The 22,053-nt window shown below is 38.9% G+C and overlaps 1 protein-coding gene across 6 annotated transcripts in view; it reads left to right on the top strand.

The window, feature by feature from the left end:
* ACBD6 (acyl-CoA binding domain containing 6) overlaps positions 1-22,053 on the top strand; it is a 203,772-nt gene that overhangs the window by 155,081 nt on the left and 26,638 nt on the right. For 3 of the 6 annotated variants that reach the window (XM_010850170.1, XM_010850166.1, XM_010850168.1), the window contains exon 7: positions 6,981-7,011. In XM_010850170.1, the coding sequence (XP_010848472.1) occupies positions 6,981-7,011 (31 nt within the window). Of the gene's footprint in view, positions 1-6,980; positions 7,012-14,473; positions 18,514-20,565; positions 20,658-21,508; positions 21,703-22,053 lie in introns of those variants that run through there. The other 3 variants (XM_010850167.1, XM_010850171.1, XM_010850172.1) reach the window with 3 other exon arrangements.

The following is a 22,053-nucleotide window of genomic DNA, read 5'->3' as shown; positions in this document are numbered from 1 at the left end:
TGATAGAGAAAAGACTTGTGGCTGCCGATGGGAAGGCAAGGGATGGACTCAGAGTTTGAGGTAAGCAGGTGCACACTATTACATTTAGAACGGATAAACAACAGGTCTTACTGTACAGCACAGGGAGCTATATCCAGTCTCCTGGGATCAACCATAATGGAAAAGAATATAAAAAAAGATTGCATATGTATATAAAACTGAATCACTTTGGTGTGCAGCAGAAATTAACACAACATTGTAAATCAGCTACACTTCAATAAATAAATAAATGCAATTTTAAATAAACACATACTTCTTACATTTGACAGGGTGCCCCATCTCAGGAGAGAAGGAAATCTAGCCCTTAAAGGAAATAATTATTAATAAAATGAAAATAATGATCAAAAATTATAAAGAAAGAATCAGTGTAGAAATACATGTGGGGAAAGAAAGAAATCTGTATAAATTCAAGAGAGACCAACTCGTCCTCTGCATACAGGAGGAAAAAGCTTCTGGAAGTAAAACTGAAAAAGTAATTTTTCACTGAGTTAACTGTGAACTGAGTTCATGATTGTTTGGGCCCCAGAATAATTACATTTGGCATTTATGCTCCACAATGTAGGAAATATGGTAGAGCTTACCAAAAAGTAAAGTTGTTCTCCAAAGGCCAAAACAAACACAGCTAAGAAACAAATTAGTAAGCCTTGAGTTTTTAATAATCCCAAAGCTTTAAAAAGAAAGTGGTAAGTTTAAACCAACACCTGACTGTCCTGAAAGCAAGGATCTGACAGTCCCAGTATCTATAAGGTAGAAATCTCTCAAAAAACAGCAGCCACCATCAGGGAAAAGTAGACATTAAAAATCTACCCTCCAACAAAGAGCTGACATGAATTTTTCTTAGCCTGCACTCCAAGCCCAGGAGGGGAGGTGGGATGAGAAATAGGTTTGCCCTTTTTAAATTTACACTAAGTAGGTGTTCAAAAATCTCCAAGCTAAGAACCCAATGTAGGGATCTCAGACTGATACTAATTCCATGGTGTCAGTCAGAAACAAAAGCAAAATCATTCTAGAGGGACAGAATCTCCATTCAGGGAACAAAGCACAGAATTTTTCACAGATAAAACCCCACTTAAAATGAATTCACAGTCCCAAATTATAAAGCACACAGGTAGTAATCAGCAGTACACGAATCTCAGGCAGCACAAGTATCACATGTATCACCACCTGCCCCCTCTCCCTGAGCTCAAATAAAAGAAATACAGGGACTATACGTCTGCTTAAAATGCTCAAATATATCAAAGATGGATATTAAAACAAGAGAGAAGAGCAGAACACTATAAGGTTGGAGAACAGATTTCAAGCAGAGTGAAGTGCATTTACAGATGTGAATGTGCAGATAGGTATTCTTACTGGGAATCGGAGGTCACAAAATTGCGAGGAAGATGATCAAGGCTTGAGTCATAAATAACCTTGTGTTCTGTATTACTCAGGACTCCGTTTGCACATGACAAGATCACTTTTGCCTAGAGAGTATTTTGTTGTTGGCTCACCTAACCAAGAAGGACAAGGACAGGGTTGGAATGATAAGAATTAGAGACTCTCATTCTTTCTGGATCTCTCACTGCTACTCTTTTCTTTGTGAATACTTCATTCTCACCTCCCATACACCTGTTTTCTCCAAAAAGTGGAGAACAATGCCACTTGTAGTGAGAACAATGCCACTTGTAGCCTGGTGTGCTGTGGTTCATGGGGTCGCAAAGAGTTAGACACGACTAAGTGACTTCACTTTGACTTTTCACTTTCATGCATTGGACAAGGAAATGGCAACCCACTCCAGTGTTCTTGCCTGGAGAATCCCAGGGACGGGGGAGCCTGGTGGGCTGCCGTCTGTGGGGTTGCACAGAGTCGGACACGACTGAAGCGACTTAGCAGCAGCAGCAGCAGTGGTATTAAGAACATGCATGTTGTTGTGCAGCTGTCACTACTATCCATCTGCAGAATGTTTTCATCATCCCGTACTGAAACTGTACCCACGGGACAATAATTCCTCCTTCCTCTCTCTCTGCAGCCCCTGGTAACCACTGTTGTATTTCTGTCTCTCTGAATTTGACTACTCTTAAATAGTTCATACACTGGAATAATACAATATTTATCTTTTTGTATCTGTTTTTATTCATACACCACTTTCTTTTGACCAGGAAGAAAAAGGCTTTCTCTGTACACATGCTTCTATCTCCTTGCTCTATTTTGAAAATCTTTTTTAAATATATCTTTATTTATTTTAATTGGAGGCTAATTACTTCACAATATTGTATTGGTTTTGCCATACATTGACATGAATCCTATTTTGAAAATCCTAAGAGAAGACTCTAAGTGGTTTGGCTTGAGTGACATGCTTGCTTCTAGACCAGGAGGGTGATGGGTGCTATGATGTGCTCAGCTCAGGAGGTTGCATGACCACCCTAGAATCTTCCCCAATTCTTTGTGTGTACATACCTTCTCAAACAGCTCTTCCTTGTTCTTTTGATCTAAAATAGCATCTCACATCATCTAGACACTGTATTTTGCTTTTTGGAGCACTTATTGCTGTCTATTACAGAAAAGATTTATTTGCTTATTACTTCCTCTACCACTAGAATGTAAGAGTTATAACATGATGGACCTTCTCTCTCTTGCTCACCTCTGTGCTCCCAGTACCTGGAACACTGCCTGGACCATAGTAGGAGCTCAATAAACATTTTAAATTAATTCATTAGTTGGAGATTGAGGTGGAGATATAGATTTAGTACTCATTGGTAAAAGTGATTAAAAGAAATAAATTATGCTTCTACCTCTCTTGTGAAGATAAGCAATTACAAATTGAATGAAATTGAACTCTGCATATATATTTATATGAACACAGTAATTAAACAAGGAACTTATGCACAAATAGCAAGAAAGTTACACTTTCTAAAAATGGGTAATTGTAGAAAATATAACCTTGCATGATGGATGCATAGGTTAGAGTCCTGAGGTTGCAATAGATTAAACCCTTTCTGAAATTATTTTCTGTTGCCAAGCATTTAAACTATAAATGTGAATGTATAAACCCATCAGGTGTGTGTGCACATAAATGTGAATATATAAACCCATCAAGTGTGTGTACACATACACAAACACACACACATACATTTTTACTGGTTAACTTTGGAAACTAGCAAAGCAGATACAAGTTTAAAGCCATAGTGGGCAATGCAGTTCTTTCAAAATTGCCCTTGACTGTAGCCAGGTAAATCCAGATACTCAGGAACACAACTTCACACTGTCATTGCCACCCCTCATTATCATCTCTTGGATCTTGTTTACTGTGGCTGCCTCAGCTCTCTTCCCCTACCTGTCATTAATCTCAAGGGCAGGGCAAGGCAAAGAGGAATGAGGAGCAAAGTAGGGACTGAATTGAAAAATACAAGAAACGAGTAGGCAAAAATAATCTCTTGTTTTTCTGACTTCTTGGTGCTGCTGTCCATCTTTTACTACCCTTAGAGTTTATTATTATCCTTATGATATATAATGAGGATCCCAAACGTAAGCAGTGCTGCACCTCAGCTGAATCTACCCTACTCACAAGGTTCCTCAAAATTACATCTTTCATATCTCCTCCAACCTATCTACCCACATGTTACCGCCAAATCCAATGAGAATTCCAATTCCTGGTAAGAAAACAGTTTAATCAAACTACATTGCCTCAAAGTTGTCTTCTACCCATTGGCTGTTATCCCTGCTAAACTTCTCTAGGTGTTAAAGAATTACTTTTTTCTAACCACCTATCTGAACCAGAAAATAAGCTCTCCGTGGGCAACTTTTTGCCTTTCTTCTAAGGAGATTAAATAGAACCACACCCAAAACCTTCTGGGAACCAACCCCCATATTCAGTCTTTAGGAAATGGGAAAGATAGATATGGTTTGTCTAAGAGTAGTTGATTTAAATCATAATACCACTCTGTCTCATTTACAATAATGGTTAATCATTTATTCTTAATTACCAGGGGCTCAAGAATGGCCATGCACATACTAAATGCATATCAAATTAATCTAAATTCTACTTTTCACCTATCCATCATCCTGATTATGTGTTGCTCATGTAACGTGATCATCTGCCTTCAGCTTAAGAAATAGCATTGCTCAGATGGAAAGATATACCATGTTCTTGGATTGGAAGAATCAATGTAGTCAAAATGATTATACTACTCAAGGCAATGTACAGATTCAATGCAATCTGTTTCAAATTATCACTGGCATTTTCACAAAATTTTTAGAACAAAAAATTTTTAATTTGCATGGAAACATAAAAGGCCCTGAACAGCCAAAGCAATTCTGAGAAAGGAAAATGGAACTGGAGAAATAAGGCTCCCTGACTTTATACTACAAAGCTACAGTCATCAAAACACTATAATATTGGCACAAACACAGAAATGCAGATCAATGGAACAGGATACAAAGTTCAGAAGTAAACCCACACACCTATGGTCAGTCTATGACAGGAGGCAAGACTATACAATGGCAAAAACACAGTCTCTTCAATAAATGATGCTGGGGAAACTGGAAAGCTGCATGTAAAACAATTAAATTAGAATATTCGCTAACACCATACACAAAAATAAACTCAAATGGATTAAAGACCTAAATATAAGACTGGATGCTATAAAACTCTTAGAAGAAAACATAGGAAGAACATTCTTTGGCATAAATCACAGCAATACCTTTATAGGTCCACCTCCCAGAGTAATGAAAATAAAAAGTAAAAATAAACAAATGGGACCTAATTAAACTCAAAAGCTTCTGCACAGCAAAGGAAACCATAAAGAAAACAAAAAGACGACCCACAGGATGGGAGAAAATATTTGCAAATGAAGCAGCTTACAAGGGATTAATCTCCAAAATATATAAGCAGTTCATGCAACTCAATATCAAAAACAAAACCAAAAACAACCAATCAAAAAATGGGCAAATGATCTAAATAGACATTTCTCTAAGAAAGACATATGGATGGCCAAAAACACATGAAGAAATACTGAACATTGCTAATTATTAGAGAAAAGCAAAACTAAAGATGTATCACCTCATACAGGTCAGAATATGTGTGTGCTCAGTTATGTCCAATTCTGTGACTCTATGGATTGTAACCCACCAGGCTCGTCTATTCATAGGATTCTCCAGGTAGGAATTCTGGAGTGAGTGGCCTTTTCCTCCTCCAAGGGATCTTCCTGACCAGGGATTGAACCTGTGTCTCCTGCATCTCCTGAATTGGCAGGCTGATTCTTTACCACTGAGCCACCTGGGAAGCCCACCAGTCAGAATGGCCATCATCAAAAAATCTGCAAATAATAAATCCTGGAGAGGATGCAGAGGAAAAGAGAACATTCCTACACTGTTGGTGAGAATGTAAATTGATACAAGTACTATTTGGAGAACAGAGCTTCCTAGGTGGCCCTGGTGGTAAAGAGTCTGCCTGCCAATGCAGGAAACACAAGACACATGGGTTCAATCCGTGGGTCAAGAAGATCCTTGGAGTAGGAAGTGGTGGACAGAGAAGCCTGGCAGGCTACAACCATGGTGCCCCTAAGTCAGACGCAACTGAGCACACAATATAGAGAAAAGCATGGAGGTTCCTTTCAATACTAAAAAGGGAGCAACCATATGATCTAGCAATTCCACTCCCGGCCATATATCCAGAGAAAACCACTATTCAAAAAGATACATGCACCTCAATGTTCATTGCAGCACTACTCACAATAGCCAAGACATGAAAGCAAATTAAATGTCTATTGACAGAGGAATGGATAAAGAAGATGTGGTATATGTGTACAGTGGAATATTACTGAGACATAAAAAGGAATGAAATAATGCCATTTGCAGCAGCGTGGATGGACCTAGACATTATCATACTGAATGAAGTCACAGAGACAAACATCATATGATATCACTTATACGTAGAACCTAGAAAACTTATACAAATGAATCATACTGAATGAAGTCACAGAGACAAAAATCATATGATATCACTTATACGTAGAATCTAGAAAACTTATACAAATGAATGTATTTATAAAACAGAACAGACTCAGACTTTGAAAACAAACTTAATGGTTACCAAAGAGGAGAGGAGGAGGGATCAATTAGGAGTTTGGGGATTAACATATACATCCTACTATATATAATAAAACAGATAACCAACAATATGTACAGAAAACTGCTCAATGTTCTATAATAACCTATGGGAAAAGAATCTGAAAAATAGATATATGTATAACAGAATCACTTTGCTATACAGCTGAAACTAACATTGTAAATCAACTACTCCAATGTAAAATAAAAATTGAATTCAAAAGAAATAGCATCGTGAAAAAGTACTCATCAATAATTAGTTTATATAGTTAAAATATTTTGATTTTAAAGAAATAAAAATTAAGCTGAACAGTTGGATTTTCCTGAGTATATGTGGGAATTTTTGCCTTAACTTGTAGAGATTTTGTGTGCCTTGAAATCACATTTCTGTATAATATTTGATATGCTTAGAAAACTTTGTGTTACAAGCCTGGAATCTGAACCTTTGAAAATGGGTTACAAAGCTACTAATTCTTACTATAAATCATAGACTTCTTAGATAGATTTTGGGAATGTACTTAAAAAAAAACATTATAATACTGGCCATGATAAATGGCCATTTTTCTGCCACTAATTGGGTAATCAAACTGTCACATTTTAAAGGATTCCCTTTGGTTTAATATCTGCAGATCTAGTCATCCTGTCACTCTGTGGCTGCTGCAGTGCACAAGTTACCATTCAACCTTCTCCTTTTCTCCAAGATGGAGAGTTTGGTCAGAGGTTACTGTGAGGCTTAAAGAACTGGCTTCTTTTCCTGTAGCTGGTAAACCTGTGGAACTTTGGTATATCAAATATTTGCTATAGCTTATATATTTTCATACTTTTGCAATAACTTAGATTCTTTGTTTCTTTTATAGGACAATGAAGGTCAAACAGCTCTACATTATGGTAAGATGTTTTTAAATTATTACTAATTATATTTGACTTTATTTGCTTATCTCAGCTTTGTCCAACACTACATAGCACTTGGAAAAATGCCAACCACTAGGCGGAGCCTGGTGGGCTGCTGTCTATGGGGTCACACAGAATCGGACACAACTGAGCGACTTCACTTTCACTTTTCACTTTCATGCATTGGAGAAGGTAATGGCAACCCACTCCAGTGTTCTTGCCTGGAGAATCCCAGGGACAGGGAAGCCTGGTGGGCTGCCGTCTATGGGGTCGCACAGAGTCGGACACAACTGAAGCGACTTAGCAGCAGCAGAGCTACAATAACTTTATGTTTAAAAAATAGATTAATAACCTCTAAAATTGATTATATGTTAAAATTCTCATGGACACATTCGTAATGAATTGAGCGTTTCTACACAGTCAACAGAAATGAAGGTTCCTCCAATTCCCTTTTGAAATTTCATTATTTCATTCCTGTTATTATCAGTGACAACTAAGATTCTAACCATTGTTACTTAGGAGCTAGAATCTCTCTTGTAAGAAATACTTTCTTCATGTGAAGAAAAATAGATTTGATTTTTTATTTCTTCTATTAACTGATTAGCCTCGTTAAGTAATTTTCACTTAAACAATCTGTAAAATAGAGGATAATCTGTAAAATGGAAGTAATATGGCTCTTAAGGAGCTATTGGTAATAGGTAAGAGAGAATAAAGTACTTTGGAAACTGAAGTACTAGAAAAAGTATTGCTACTTTTATTCTATTTGGATATGAGCATGGTTGAATAAGGGCTTCCCAGGTGGGTCAGTGGGTAAAGAATCCTCCTGCAATGCAGGGAATGTGGGTTTGATCCCTGGCTCAGGAAGATCCTCTAGAGGAGGGCATGGGAATCCACTCCAGTATTCTTGCCTGGAGAATCTTATGGACAGAGAAGCCTGGTGGGCTGCAGTCCATAGCGTCGCAAAGAGTTGGATGCGACTGAAGTGACTGAGCATGGCGCACACACACACACACACGAACAGTTGAATAAAAGACAGCCATCAATATTTAAACTAGTATATATCAAGAACATCTCCCAGTCAATAAGAAACAATCAAATGGAAAAAATAGACCCCAAAAAACAGATAGCTCACAAATGAAAAAGAGCCAAATAACCAATAAACAAGAGGCTCACCCTCACCAATAACTTCCAAGAACTATGAATAGTCTGAGATCATACACTACTTGAACTCTTACCAATTAGCCTGATGCAGTTTTATGCTGCTGCTGCTGCTAAGTCGCTTCAGTCGTGTCCGACTCTGTGCGACCCCATAGAGGGCAGCCCACCAGGCTCCCCCGTCCCTGGGATTCTCCAGGCAAGAACACTGGAGTGGGTTGCCATTTTGCTGGCAAAAGACACAAAACTCACGGATCAGAGACAGAAGACTATTGTTCACAGCACAGCAAGCAGCATGAGCTTCATGTTTGTGTCATTTCCCCTTGAGTCCCATGGGAGCTACAAAGAGAAGCCCCAGCAGATCTTAGACACATAGTGTCATGGCTTAGGAATCCTAAGCTTAGGGATCTCCAGCCTTTTATAATGAGCTGCCAGCAGCTTTGCCCAACCTTTGGCCTGGACAACACATGTCTTTATCATACTGGACAATAAACAAACCTGCCTTCTATTCTAGAAGGAAGCAGTACCTCCGTTGACAAAGGTCATTCACTATATTAACATCTTTTGAAAGACAGTCTAGCATAAAAGCTATCTTTACCTCTGGTCACACGGTGTACAGAAACATGAGAATCCCTTGGAGAAATGTCTCCCAACAATAATTAGGGGATGCAGATTAAAACATTCAGATATAACTTCACACAGATTGGCAACATGTAAAATATGTGCACCAGGGCTTCCCAGGTGGCTCAGCAGTAAAGAACCCACCTGCAATGCAGGAGCCACAGGAGATGCAGGTTCAATCCATGGGTCGGGAAGATCCCCTGGAGGAGGGCATGGCAACCCACTCCAGTATTCTTGCCTGGAGAATCCCATGGACAGAGGAGCCTGATGGGCTACAGTCCAAGGGGTCGCAAAGAGTCAGACACGACTGAAGCGACTTAGCATACACATAGCACGCACGCAACGTGTGCGAAGAATAGAACTGGGGTGTGGAGGAACAGAAACTCTCATATACTGCTATTGGGAGTTTCCAACCACTGCATCACTTTGGAGGTGAATTTGGCAAAAATCTAGTGAAGTTGAAGGTAAGGGTACACATACCCTACAACCTGGCCATTTCACTTCTAGTATATTCCCTGGAAATACTCCCCAACATGTGTATAATGAAACATAAGTAAGAACATGTACTGCAGCATTACTTGTAATAGCCAAAAACTTGTTTTATTAGCCTTTATATTCTTCTGTTTCTGTACTTAAAATAGTTAAGTTGCATATATATATACACACACATATATGCATACATGTACATTTTGTTACCAAATACCTTTGAAAGGTGTGCCCATCACAGTACACAAGAAATTTCAAGGCTCCTTTCTATAAACAGCCCTCTGAAGTAGTTATTGTTTTCTGCAATTTATAAATGAGGAAATCAAAACTCAAAGAAGTTAGTAAACTTACCTAACAGAGCTAGAAATTCAAACCCATTATCTCTAAATTGACCAGGAAAGAAAAACAAATGCCTTCCCCTCCCACTTTCCACAGTGCTCACATCTCTCACTCTGCAAACATGTTCATATAAGTCTGTCATATAGCTCCTCTAACATCACCAAACGCTGGCTACTCTGAACTCTGATTTTCAGTCTAGGAAAACACTTTTCTCAGCTTCTTTCTTACCTGTTTGAACCAGGCATTAAATCAGGCACTCCCAACAGTGATTGTGAGGTCGTCACCAAAAAATTCGGGGCTGCGCCTTATTCCTGACGCCTGGCTTCAAGAAGCAAACTGACTTTTGTTTCAAAATATGTGCCATAAGGTCCAGAGTGTACCGCTCTGCTTAAAAAGAGAACTCTGCCAATGCAACCTCCTTTGAAAAGGAGGGAGTTCCTCACGGTAAAATTCTTTTAAAAGTGTGTTGCATAAGCAGTGTAAGTGGATTCGTGGGACTTCATTGGAACTGTTATGAACATGCTTGAGGTTCATCAGCTTTCAGTGAGCCATTCAAGGGCTGCATTAGGGCCTGGGGACCATGGTGACTGACAACTCAAAGTGCAGGTGTGAAGGGACCACTCAGCTTCCTAGTAAAGCGAAACAGAACTGCTTAGAAAGCAAGACCTGCTTCTCAGAAGCAGAAGGAAGGAAACACTTCATCTAAGAAGAAAAAGATACTGTGTCAGTTTCATCAGAGGTTGATCATATTGTTAAATGCTCATGTGGTTAGTGTTAGCCTTTCAGTCCTGTCCGACTCTTTGCAACCCAATGGACTAGAGCCTGCCAGGCTCCTCTGTCCATGGGATTCTCCAGGCAAGAATACTGGAATGGATTGCCATTCCCTTCTCCAGAGGATCTTCCTGACCCAGGGATTGAACCCAGCTCTTCTGCGTTGCAGGCAGATTCTTTACCATCTGAGCTACAGGGAAGTCCCGTTAAATGCTCTGTTAATCTTCAGCTGGAAACAAAACTGTCCTTGGAACAATATCCTAGTCCTTCTAAACTCCTCATTTGTGGAAAATATGTTTTAGTTTCTCTCTTCTTAAACAAGTTTCATTGGCTCAAAAAATTTAAGTGAGAGATTGAATCAGATGCAGGGAGCTCAAATCCAATGCTCTGTGACTACCTAGAGGGGTGGGATGGGGTGGGAGGGAGGTTCAGGAGGGAGGGGACATACATGTACCTATAGCCGACTCATGTTGAAATAGGGCAGAAACCAACACAATATTGTAAAACAGTTGTCCTCTAATTTAAAATAATTAGCAAAAATCTTAAAAAAAAAAAAAAAAGTATTCTTTATACATACACAAGTTTAGGAAATGTGTGGCATGTCTAAAAAGAAAGCAAATTATTAGTTCTTATTTCCATCCCCTCAATCCTTTTTTCATTCAGTAGACATTTTTTAGTACCTGCTCTGTGGTACGTGTAGTGTTTTCCTTTCATTTCTCCATCCAGAAACTGCAGAAACAGTTACACCAGACTAAATATGCCCTTGAGAATGTAGATGAGTCATTCTGTCATCCGTAGTTAACCATTTGGGGTAAATGCCTTTACCGACGTGGGAATGTGTCCACTTAATTTGATATATGTAAACTTCACTTCTGAATAGTAACAGGGTTGACATTATTCGAAGGTCTTTCTGACTGGCTTCAAAATAAGCTATATTTTCTTTTTGTTCTGATACGAAAAAGTTCTCTAAGATATATTGTTAAGGGAAAGGAGTAAAGTGAAGAATAGTATATATACTGTGCTGCCATGAATATATCTGTATATATTTGCTAGTAAATGAAAGATACACAAAAGTGAATGTTGATTGCCTAAGGGAGGAAGTGTGGAATACAAGCACAGAATAAGTTTTTTCCTATAAACCCTTTAATGACTTCTGTATTTGGAACCATATTCCCTATTTGAAAATTAAATTTAAATGATTTAAAATCTAAATATTATATAGGCTCTATTAGTATTGTAAATACCACTTAACTTCTTAATTGTAATTGATTCATTCAGATATTGGAGAAGGCAGTGGCAATGCACTCCGGTGCTCTTGCCTGGAAAATCCCACGGACGGAGGAGCCTGGTGGGCTGCAGTCCATGGGGTCGCTAAGAGTCGGACACGACTGAGTGACTTCCCTTTCACTTTTCACTTTCATGCATTGGAGAAGGAAATGGCAACCCACTCCAGTGTTCTTGCCTGGAGAATCCCAAGGACGGGGGAGCCTGGTGGGCTGCCATCTATGGGGTCGCACAGAGTCGGACACAACTAAAGTGACTTAGCAGCAGCAGCAGCATTCAGATATTTAATGAACATCAACTATTTGCTGGATAAATATACCAAACATGTTTTTTAAGCTAACATGTCCTCGGACATTGGGTGTCCTTCACCTCCCACCCTAAATAAATAAGGACCTGGTAACCATAGTGCTAGTGTGTGAGGCACTGACTGTATCTAATCTGGGAAAACTGTGGGCTTGGATTTCAGTGCCAGCAAACCCTGGAAATGATGCTTCATGAGGAATGGAAGCTGGAACTGAGACCCTGCACATAGACCAAGACCCTCTAAGGACTGCATCCCCAGTAGGGGGAAAAAATAGCTTAGAAAAAATTGACCTACTAGTGTAGGAAGGACAACAAGGTTATCTGCCCCAGACCAGAATGTGGGTGGGAAAAGAAAAGCCCCATCTCAAGCAAGTTTGGGGTTTAAATTTATATTGTTTCAGAAATTCTCACGTTGAGAAATTAACATAGTAAGTGCACTCAGCTGGTTACCCCTAAAGGGCCTGGCAGAAGCAAATGCTAAACTTCTCTCCCTTAACTAATAGAGCACAAAATTCCTACAGAAAGAAGTTCTGCTGAAAATGAGCACACAATTCAAACTTACAGAATACACTTGAGTGAATGTCAGCAGACACAGTAAACCACAGGATTAGACTTTAAGGAATTTAAGTAAAACTACTGGATAGAAATTATCAGAAAAAAAGACTTGTGTGAAATCAAGGATTCGAAAACACAAGAACAAGACACTCCAAAAAAGAACAAGGGAATTTCAAAGAGAATGAAATAGAATTTCAATAAATGAAAAGCTACAGAAAAATACGATATGAATAGGTTAAAGTGCAGAACTTGCACAAATTAAAAAAAACAACTCTGGTGAACTGAAAGGCAGTTCTAAAAGGCACTGCAGAAAGATACGAAATGGAATTGCAAAAGAAACAGTGTAAAATAATGAACCTCATAAACATACTGAGTTCAGGATGCCAGACACAAAAGAAGTATGTACTGCATGCTTCCATTTATATGAAGATCAAAAACAGGAAGAACTCACCTCCGTCATTAGCACACAGGATATTGGGCACCTTGGGGAACTGGGTAGGTAGCATCTGAAAGGGCTGAACAAGGTGAGAGTGCTTCTGAGGTTCTAATAATGATCTGACTCTTGATCTGTGTGCCAGTTACATGGATAAATTCATCTTGAGAAAGTTTTTTATTTTGGTACTCTTTTGTATGTATTTTATTCTCAAATAAAGTTTACACACACACACACACACACAAATTCAAACCTTGATAGATAAGATGGTGGTGTTACTGTTTTCATACATATAATCTCTTAATGTTTCCAACAGATGCCTTAGCTAGGCCCTGTTTTCCTATATTTACAGATAAAAAACTGAAGTCCAGAGAGGTGAAGTGACCTTGACAGGGTAACGTGTTGTAGGTGGCAGAGCCAAAACACTTGTCCAGGTCTTCTAACTCTACTTCCAGTCTTTTCATAACTCCATAAATAATTACAGTCCTAGTATCCTTTTAAAGCACACACAATTTTTTGGGAGATAATCTTTTATAGAAATAAATGAAAATCTTTTATCATTGGTCACCCTGATCAGTGGGTCAGGCTGTTTTTCAAGACTGTACTTGTGAGTAAACACACACATATATGTTCATTTATGTGCCTTGATATTCCTATTTCTGTTCATTAAGACTCACTAGATACTGATAAAAATTATTTATCCTTGAATTAGGAATCCTGCCCAAGATTAATCTAGTAAAATGATCTCTTTCTCTCATATTATTGTAGAAATAACAAGACTAATACTACATATGTTATAATCAAGATAATTAAACACTCAAATAGTATTAGAGGTTTTGGCATTACAAATATATAAAACTAAAATATTCTGACAACTCAGAAATATTTCATGAATTAATACTTTAAAGGTGCAATTTAATTTTTAATTTAGATTTTCTTACTAGGTCACTAGACTTTTGCCCAATTTTAAGACTGTCAAAACAGAGTTTTGCTTGTAATAATAATGTTGATACTTTACAATTTATTAAGCACCTACTATATGCCAGGGAATCTTCTGGGCATATTTTATCCATTTAATCACTTAATATTATTGAATTTTTTATTTAATAGACATTCAATAGCTATTTGTTGATTTGATTTTATTTTAGGACCCTTAACCTGTTCTTAGAACTTTCATAACACTTTAAGTATGGTTAAATCCAGTGATTGCACACAGTGTTGGGGATGTCTTGGGGGCTTAGCTATTATTTTTTATGAATTACAGTTTGGCTTGACAGCTGTCCTTGTGTTGACAGCTCTTCTGATTATAGCAGTTGTCAAACTCCATCCTTAAGCAGGTTGTAAATCCTGCCTTCTTCCGATTAAAACTGGGTCAGAGCCAATGACAGGTTAACTAGAGGCCAGTGTTCTACTACTGTATGTCCCTACTGGTTTGTTCAAAATGCATTTTGCATAGTGGCATACTAAACCTTCATTTGCCTCTGTCTTATTTTGGTGTTTTTGAACTTTTAGGTATCTGTCCTCCTGTTATTTTGTGATTAAACATGGTCTTTGCTGAAGAGTGTATTAGTGTAAGTGTGGTCTTCCTTGTAAATGGCCTGTTAGTCCTCTCCTCCTCCCCCTCCACTGGGAATACTAACATCATTGCATCTGTGTCTCCCAGGGGAAATCAAGGCTTTTCCTTGCACGTGCAGTCATGTGATTTCAGAGTGGGCAGGCTTTGTATCCTCATGAGCCCTCGATCTTCCACGTAAAGCACCATCTGTTCTGTTCCTTGCACGCTGTTTCAGGGCAGTGGGAGGAGGCATTAGAGTGAAAATAAATAAAGTAAAAAAAAGAAAGAAATTCATCATCAAAACCCCGAGGATTAATGGAGTCAGAAGGCTCACTGCTCTGAATGAAAATTCATCTTCACCTGTACCAGTGTCAGGGCTGCCTCCATGGCACTTGACAAATAGAGGTTCCCAGGGTACCATAAATCCAGCAACTATTCTAATCCCTATAGACTAGCTCAAGCCTCTCCGAGATGAGCTTACGAATGTTTTTGTGTTTTGCAGCACATTGTAGGCACTAGTAGCCCCTCATTAATTTGGTAAAACGTTTGCACCCCTTCCTTCTCATCTCGCCCTCATCTTCTTTGTCTTTGTCCATTTTGAGAGCGTGAGCAGCTCACGTGTTTCTGAAAGACGACTCTGCCTTGTGAATTGTGCTTCACTGAAGATGCCAAAGGCAGAGAAGTCAATTAACTAATGAATTTTGAGCAAATACTAATCCCCAATACTGTGTTAGATGAAGAGGAGAATATAGAAAAGTATATAATCAAGTAGCTCACCATCTAATTGGGAGCAGAGAGCATATAATTTCAAAAACTGTTGGGTAGCTCTACATGCAGGGGGTTGTGTGCTAAATGTAAACATTATTGATGCCTATCAACAGTGACTCTCCAAGAGGTATTACAAGTGCCTTCCTCACTCCAGGGTAAGATTCACTTGTGTGTTTTCTTCTTGTCCTTTAAATCAATCTTTCTCCTTTTGTCCTTTATTTTTTTCTTCCTACTGCAACTTTGTACCAGTCTTTGCATAAACCCCAGGAATTTGTTAATAAAACTCCTTTCCTTGTGGGTAACATATCCCTTACTCTGAAGTTACTGTTTTGTAACCCTTAAATTCCAAATTTAAATCTCACTTCATAGCTACAGTTGAGCTAAAATTTCATTTATATATCTTGGGTTAGAGGATTGTTATACAGACCAGTTAAGCCTTTTCTCAGCTAGTTAGCTGTAGTTCTCTGTATGTAAACCAGTTTTAAGCTCCGTTTCTGGGTTGGTACTCATAACTTGTGTCATACTGCTGGAAAAGTCACATCATCACACAGGTTGTATGAAATTAATGCCCCTTTGCCTGACATAGCTAGCTTAGTGTCTTGAGCCATAGTCCACATCTGCTGAGCCTTGATCTTTGTGCTTAGCAGTCTCAAGTGTTGGGTTAGATTTGAGCTCAAGTGTGATCTGACAGACCATGGTATTACAGATTTATACACTAGGAAATTTATTCCTCTGATACTGCTATAAAAGTTCCAATTTTAAAACCTAACCAAGTATTTCTCACAATGAGTTGAGAGTGATAGCTGCAGCAAAAAGGTTAAATGATTATTCCTTAAAATATAAATGTCATGTAACTAGTTCTGTGCAGGATAAATATCCTCTTTCACAGCTCCCTGATATTAGGCAATGTGTCTTTAACTTTGTTTTATTTTCTAAGAGACGGTCTTCCATTGGAATCTAACTTGGTGTATATAGTGTTTCATGGTAAAAACCTTTCAAAAATGTAAAATTTGAAAATGTTCACTTGGGGAGATAATTTTAAACTTTCAAAGGAATATTATAATCCTGAACACTTTACTGATAAAGATATTCTGTCTCTGCCTTCCTCCCTGTCTCAGGCATATCCCCAAAGATGATTTCAACCCATTAACTCCTGTCCCAGGATTAGAATAGGCAAATTGTCCTTTCTGCACCTTTTTCTCCTGAACCTCCCAGGTTGCACAGTGGTAAGAAAATCTGCCTGCCAGTGGTTCAGTTGTTGGGTCAGGAAATGGCATCCTGCTCTAGTATCCTTGCCTGGAAAATTCCATGGACAGAAGAGCCTGGCAGGCTACAATCCATAGGGTTGCAAAGTTGGACATGATGTAGTACACACACACCTTTTTCTCCTACTCTCTATTCATTTATTCAAATATTAATTTAACATTTGTAATTCTAGTAGTCATCTAAGAATTCCCACTAAAGGCAGAGAGATAGGGTTCCCAAGTGGTCTGACTTTAGCTTAGAAAAATTTCTATCTTCCATTTCTGTTCCCTTGGAACCACCCCCGAGTCTGTGCTATTATGGATTAGAGTTTAGTACCTAAGTTTTCAGGATGGATAATACAAAGAATCACCAAAGCTCTCCCAGACTTATCACAGCCTTGTTTCAGCTGTTGGTTCTGTGCCCACTTCACAGTTTATAACCAAGGAGCCCTGGCACCCACCAGGGGAGAGAAGACAATCAAGGGAACCATGCAAGCTTCTTTATCTTTATCTGAGTACCAACAAAGTGCAAAAGAAGAAATGTTCCTAGTAAATAATTTAAAACTAAACTCCCAGAAAGTTCTGCTTCCACTTAAGATAGAGAAAATAGCAACAGAATATTGTTTCTACACTAACAAAAAGAAAATGCTAAATAATCTGCAAAGCTGTACTTTTTTAAAGGGCCATCAGATAGCAGAAGTTGCATGTCAGCAAAGTAAGGCAGATTCCAAAGAATGACAAGCCCCTGTAAGACACACCAACTGTTTTGCTTTTGATAGAACAACTGAGGAAGAGGCAGCCACCATAAATGCAGATAAGAAGAAAACAGCTAAAATTAACAAATTCTAAAAGTGAGCTGGTATGACATTTTAGCATCAGACCCAAGAACACGTTTCACTCATGTACTCTTTCATTAACTGGGTGCTGTTAGACAAATTGAGAACAGAGAGCTCCCTCCTCAGTGGTACACAGAAATGAAAGCCTGCCACTTCCCTAGACCCTTATTTCATACCAAGAAAAGTCCTTAAGCCACTGGGGGACGAGCAGAAAGCTTTTCTGTTCTCTCCTCCTCTCCTGGGCCTAGGGACATATCCACTGCCTTTGGAGGAGTGAAAGTAAAACCCGTCTGCCCCTGGGGAAGGACAGGGAGCCCCTGAGCGCAGGACCCTGCGCCGACACAAAGCAGAGGTCTCTTGTCCCTTGAGGGCAGGACAGGAAGTTCCCACTCAGGACATATTTCCTCTCACACAAGGCAGGGTTTGGCTGACCTCTGGGGGAGCTGGGAGGATGCAGGAATGTTGAGAAATTTCCACCTCAGAGTAACCCAAAAGCATGAAGATCTCTATCCCACTCTCACCATGAGCCTCACTCTGAGAAATAAGCAGTAGCAGTCTTATTGATAGGGAAGGAGAAAGAATACAGATGGTAGATATGCAGCTGACTAGATATTTCAGACCACCGAAAGCTGAGGGTGAAGTGAGAATACTGAAAATACCTTCTGGCACCCGACTCTTAAAACTAAGCATAAGGTGGCAACAGCCCACAGCTGGAGGAATTTAAAGCCTTTGATGCACTAAAGTTGTCCACAGCAACAACAAAATCAAACCCAGTTCAATGGCTGACTAGACTGACTCAACACCCATACTAATGGCATGACGAAAGAAAAAGTATGCCCATTTCTGGTTGTAAATAGTATTGTTTACTTCAGCCTCCACTGTCCTCCTGCATACAATTTCTGCATTTAAAAATTGTGAAGCATAAAAAAAGGCAAGAATAAACAACCCATTGTCATGCAATAAATGAGTAATTGATAGAACAAGTAGATAAAAATTCAGCCAAGGATATGAAAGACCTGAACCATAGTATCAACCAACTTGACCTAATTGACATCTATAGAATGTTAACACTTAATATACATTTTTTCAATATAAATATAGACTATTTACTAAGATAGACTATACTCTAGGCCATAAAACAAACTTTTAAAAAATATAAAAGAAATCATACAAAGTTTGCTCTGTGACCACCATGGAATTAAATTAGAAATCAACAGACACATATCTGGAAAATCCCTAATTGTGAGAAACTTAAACACACTTGTAAATAATTCATAGGTCAAAGAGGAAATTCCAAGAGAATTAAGAAAATATTTTTAACTGAATGAAATAAAAACACCCTCTCAAAAGTTGTGAGATGCAGCTAAAGCAGTGCTTAGAGGAAAATTGAATGCTTTTATTTAAAAAAAGAAAGGTTTCAAATGAGTGCTCTAAGATTCCACCTTAAAAATTTGTTTTGAAAAAAAGCAAATTAAGCTCAAAGTACATATAGTAATAAAGATCAAAGCAGAAATCACTGAAATAGAAAAATCAATGAAACCATTGAAAACTTCTGAAAAGGTCAATAATACTGATTGACCTCTAGCCAGACCAGTTTAGAAAAGGAAAAACAAATTACCAACTTCACAAATGAAAGGGACTCATCAACACAGATCCTGCGGATATTATGAAGCAAATAAGGGAACACTATTCGCAATTTTTACCAATAAATTAGATAACTTAGAGTAAATGGACAAATTTCCAAAAGACACAAACTAACAAAATTCTCTCAAAAAGAAACTGAGAACCTGGATAGCCCTATGTCTATTGAAGAGATTGAATCTGCCACTGAAAACTTTCCCACAACAAAAATCCCCAGGCCCTGATTGCTTCACTGGGAATTCTACTAAATATTTAAGGAAGAAATAATACCAATTCTACACACAAACTCTTCCAGAAAATGGGGAGGGAACCCTGCCCAACAAATTCTATGAGGCCAACATTACTCTAATACCGAAACCAGAAAAAGACCCTACAGGAAAAGAAGACTATAGGCTAATATGTCTCGTGAATGATGCAAAAATATTTTATTAAAGTGTTAGCAAATTGAACATAGCAATATACAGAAAGGATAAGTTAAAACCAAATGTGTTTATCCCAGGAATATAAGGTTGGTTCAAAAGTTGAAAATCATTATATTTCACCCTATCAGACAAATCAAAACCAAAACTAAAACATGATCATCTCAATACGTGTAGAAGAAGTCACTGAAAACTTGAACCTCCTTCATGATTTGGGGAGAAAAAAAAAATGGAGCAAAATAGGAATAGAAGGGAACTTCTTCAACCTGAAGAAATCATTAGCTGATATCATCTTTAATGGTAAAATGCTGAATGCTTTCCTTCTGAGTGGGAACAAAGCAAAGATGTCCACTCTCTCCACTTTGATTCAAAATTGTACTGAAGTTTTAGCCAGTGCCTTAAGGCAAAGGAAGGGTTCCAACACCCTTTACTGCTCTCCTAGAGAGAATTACTCCATGATCTTTATATCGAATATTTTTGTTGGTCTGTTTCTGGGCCCTCTATTCTGTTCCATTGACCTAGTTTTCTTTCTTTTTTTTTTTTTTTTTGCCAATACCACACTGCCTTAATTATTATAGCTTTATCATAAGTCTTAAAGTGAGATGGTATCTGTTCTCCAGCTTTCTTCTACTTCAGTACTGTGTTGGCTCCTCTGAGCCTCTTGCCTCTCCATATAAACTGTACAGTTTGTTCATATCCACAGCCTGGGATTTTGGTTGGGAAGAACTGACATCTTGATATTGAATCTTCCTATCCATGAACATAGAATATCTCTCCAATTGTTTATTTTGTTGATTTTAAGATTTATAGTTTTCTTCATATAGATCTTATACATATCATGTTAGAATTATACTCAAGTATTGCATTTTGGGGATACTAATGTAAATGGTATTATGTTTTTAATTTCAAATTCCACTTGTCCATTGCTGGTATATAGAAAAGCAATTGACTTTTGTACATTAGTGTTATATCCTGCAATGTTGTTATGCTTATTTGTCCCAGGAGGTTTTTGTTTTTGTTTTTTTGTCAGTTCTTTTGGATTTTCTACGATTATGTCATCTGCAAACAAAGATATTTTTATTTCTTTCTCCCTAATCTGTATATCTTTTATTTCCTTTTCATGTCTTATTGCATTACCTAGAACTTTCCAGTACAGTGTTCAAAAGGAGTGGTGAGAGGGAATATCCTTGCCTTATACCCAGTCTTAGTGTGAAAACTTTTAGTTTCTCAACAGTAAGAATGATTTTAGCTATAGGTTTTTTGCAGATGTTCTTTATTTAGTTGAGGAAGTTCCTGAGGAGTGATGTCAGCAACATGGTGGAGTGAAAAGCTACCTTTCTCTCTCCCTTTCAATCTATAACCAGTAAAACATTTGTAATTCAACAAAGGTGCCCCTGCTCAACACACCAGGATGCCAGAGAATTCCAAATATCTGTACATCTAAAGGTCAGTGAAGTGGAATATAGGAGGCAGAACTGAGGAAATAGCAGAGGTGGTACCTGCAGTCCTGGCCTTCCCACCACGGCAGCCGAGCTCGCAGCCCCAGAGAATCCGGTGGCAGCAGGGGAAGCAGGGCACATGGCTCCAGCGCACATGTAGCTGCAGGCAGCTGGGCAACAGTAGGAGTCGGGCCTAGGACCCCCATCCCTCCAGCTGTTGATGCACCCACAACTCTAGCCAACTGCCCCCCAACTGCAGTGGTGGAGCCCACTAACCTTATGATATTGGACACAGAGAGGTGCCCTCACAACCCCTGCATCCCACTTTCCCTAACTCTCCCCCCCCCCAGTGGCTAAGCCTGTGGCTCAAGGAATCCCAGACACAAGGGAAGAGCCCACCATCCTGGTGCACCAGGTGGTGATCCCAGAACAGTGGTAGAAGCGAGGCACCAGTGATCCCAGAGACACAAGAACTAATAACACAGGTAGGCGTCCACAGCTAAGAGGTAGCAGAAGGTAGAAACTGCTAACTCAGATTTAACAAGAGGCAGCTCAGGTGAAAGAAACCAAAAACTTACGCTATAGTGCCACCAACTGGAAAACAGAAAGCCTCTAACTTCTAACCTGTTGCTATAAATACTTCAGATTTGCTGGCAGAGGAACCAACTCATCCAGTACCATGAAGAACTGGAGTAACACTGTACCACAGGAAGAAAGTGACAATTCTCCAGAAACCAAGATTAAAGTCATGGAATACTGCAATCTAACTGGTTCAGCTCAGTTCTTTCGCTCAGTCGTGTCTGACTCTTTGTGACCCCATGAACCGCAGCATGCCAGGCCTCCCTATCCATCACCAACTCCTGGAGTCCACCCAAACCCATGTCCATTGAGTCGGTGATATCATCCAACCATCTTATCCTCTGTCATCCCCTTCTCCTCCTGCCCCCAATCCCTCCCAGCATCAGGGTCTTTTCCAATGAGTCAACTCTTTGCATGAGGTGGCCAAAGTATTGGAGTTTCAGCTTCAACATCAGTCCTTCCAATGAATACCCAGGACTGATCTCCTTTAGGATGGACTGGTTGGATCTCCTTGCAGTCCAAGGGACGCTCAAGAGTCTTCTCCAACACCACAGTTCAAAAGCATCAATTCTTCGGCGCTCAGCTTTCTTCACAGTCCAACTCTCACATCC

Source organism: Bison bison, unplaced genomic scaffold (assembly GCF_000754665.1).
Source record: "Bison bison bison isolate TAMUID 2011002044 unplaced genomic scaffold, Bison_UMD1.0 scf7180017864289, whole genome shotgun sequence".
In the NCBI taxonomy this organism is placed as follows: Eukaryota; Metazoa; Chordata; class Mammalia; order Artiodactyla; family Bovidae; genus Bison; species Bison bison.
Note: the sequence above shows the minus strand (reverse complement) of the source record. Positions and strands in the feature narration are given on the sequence as shown.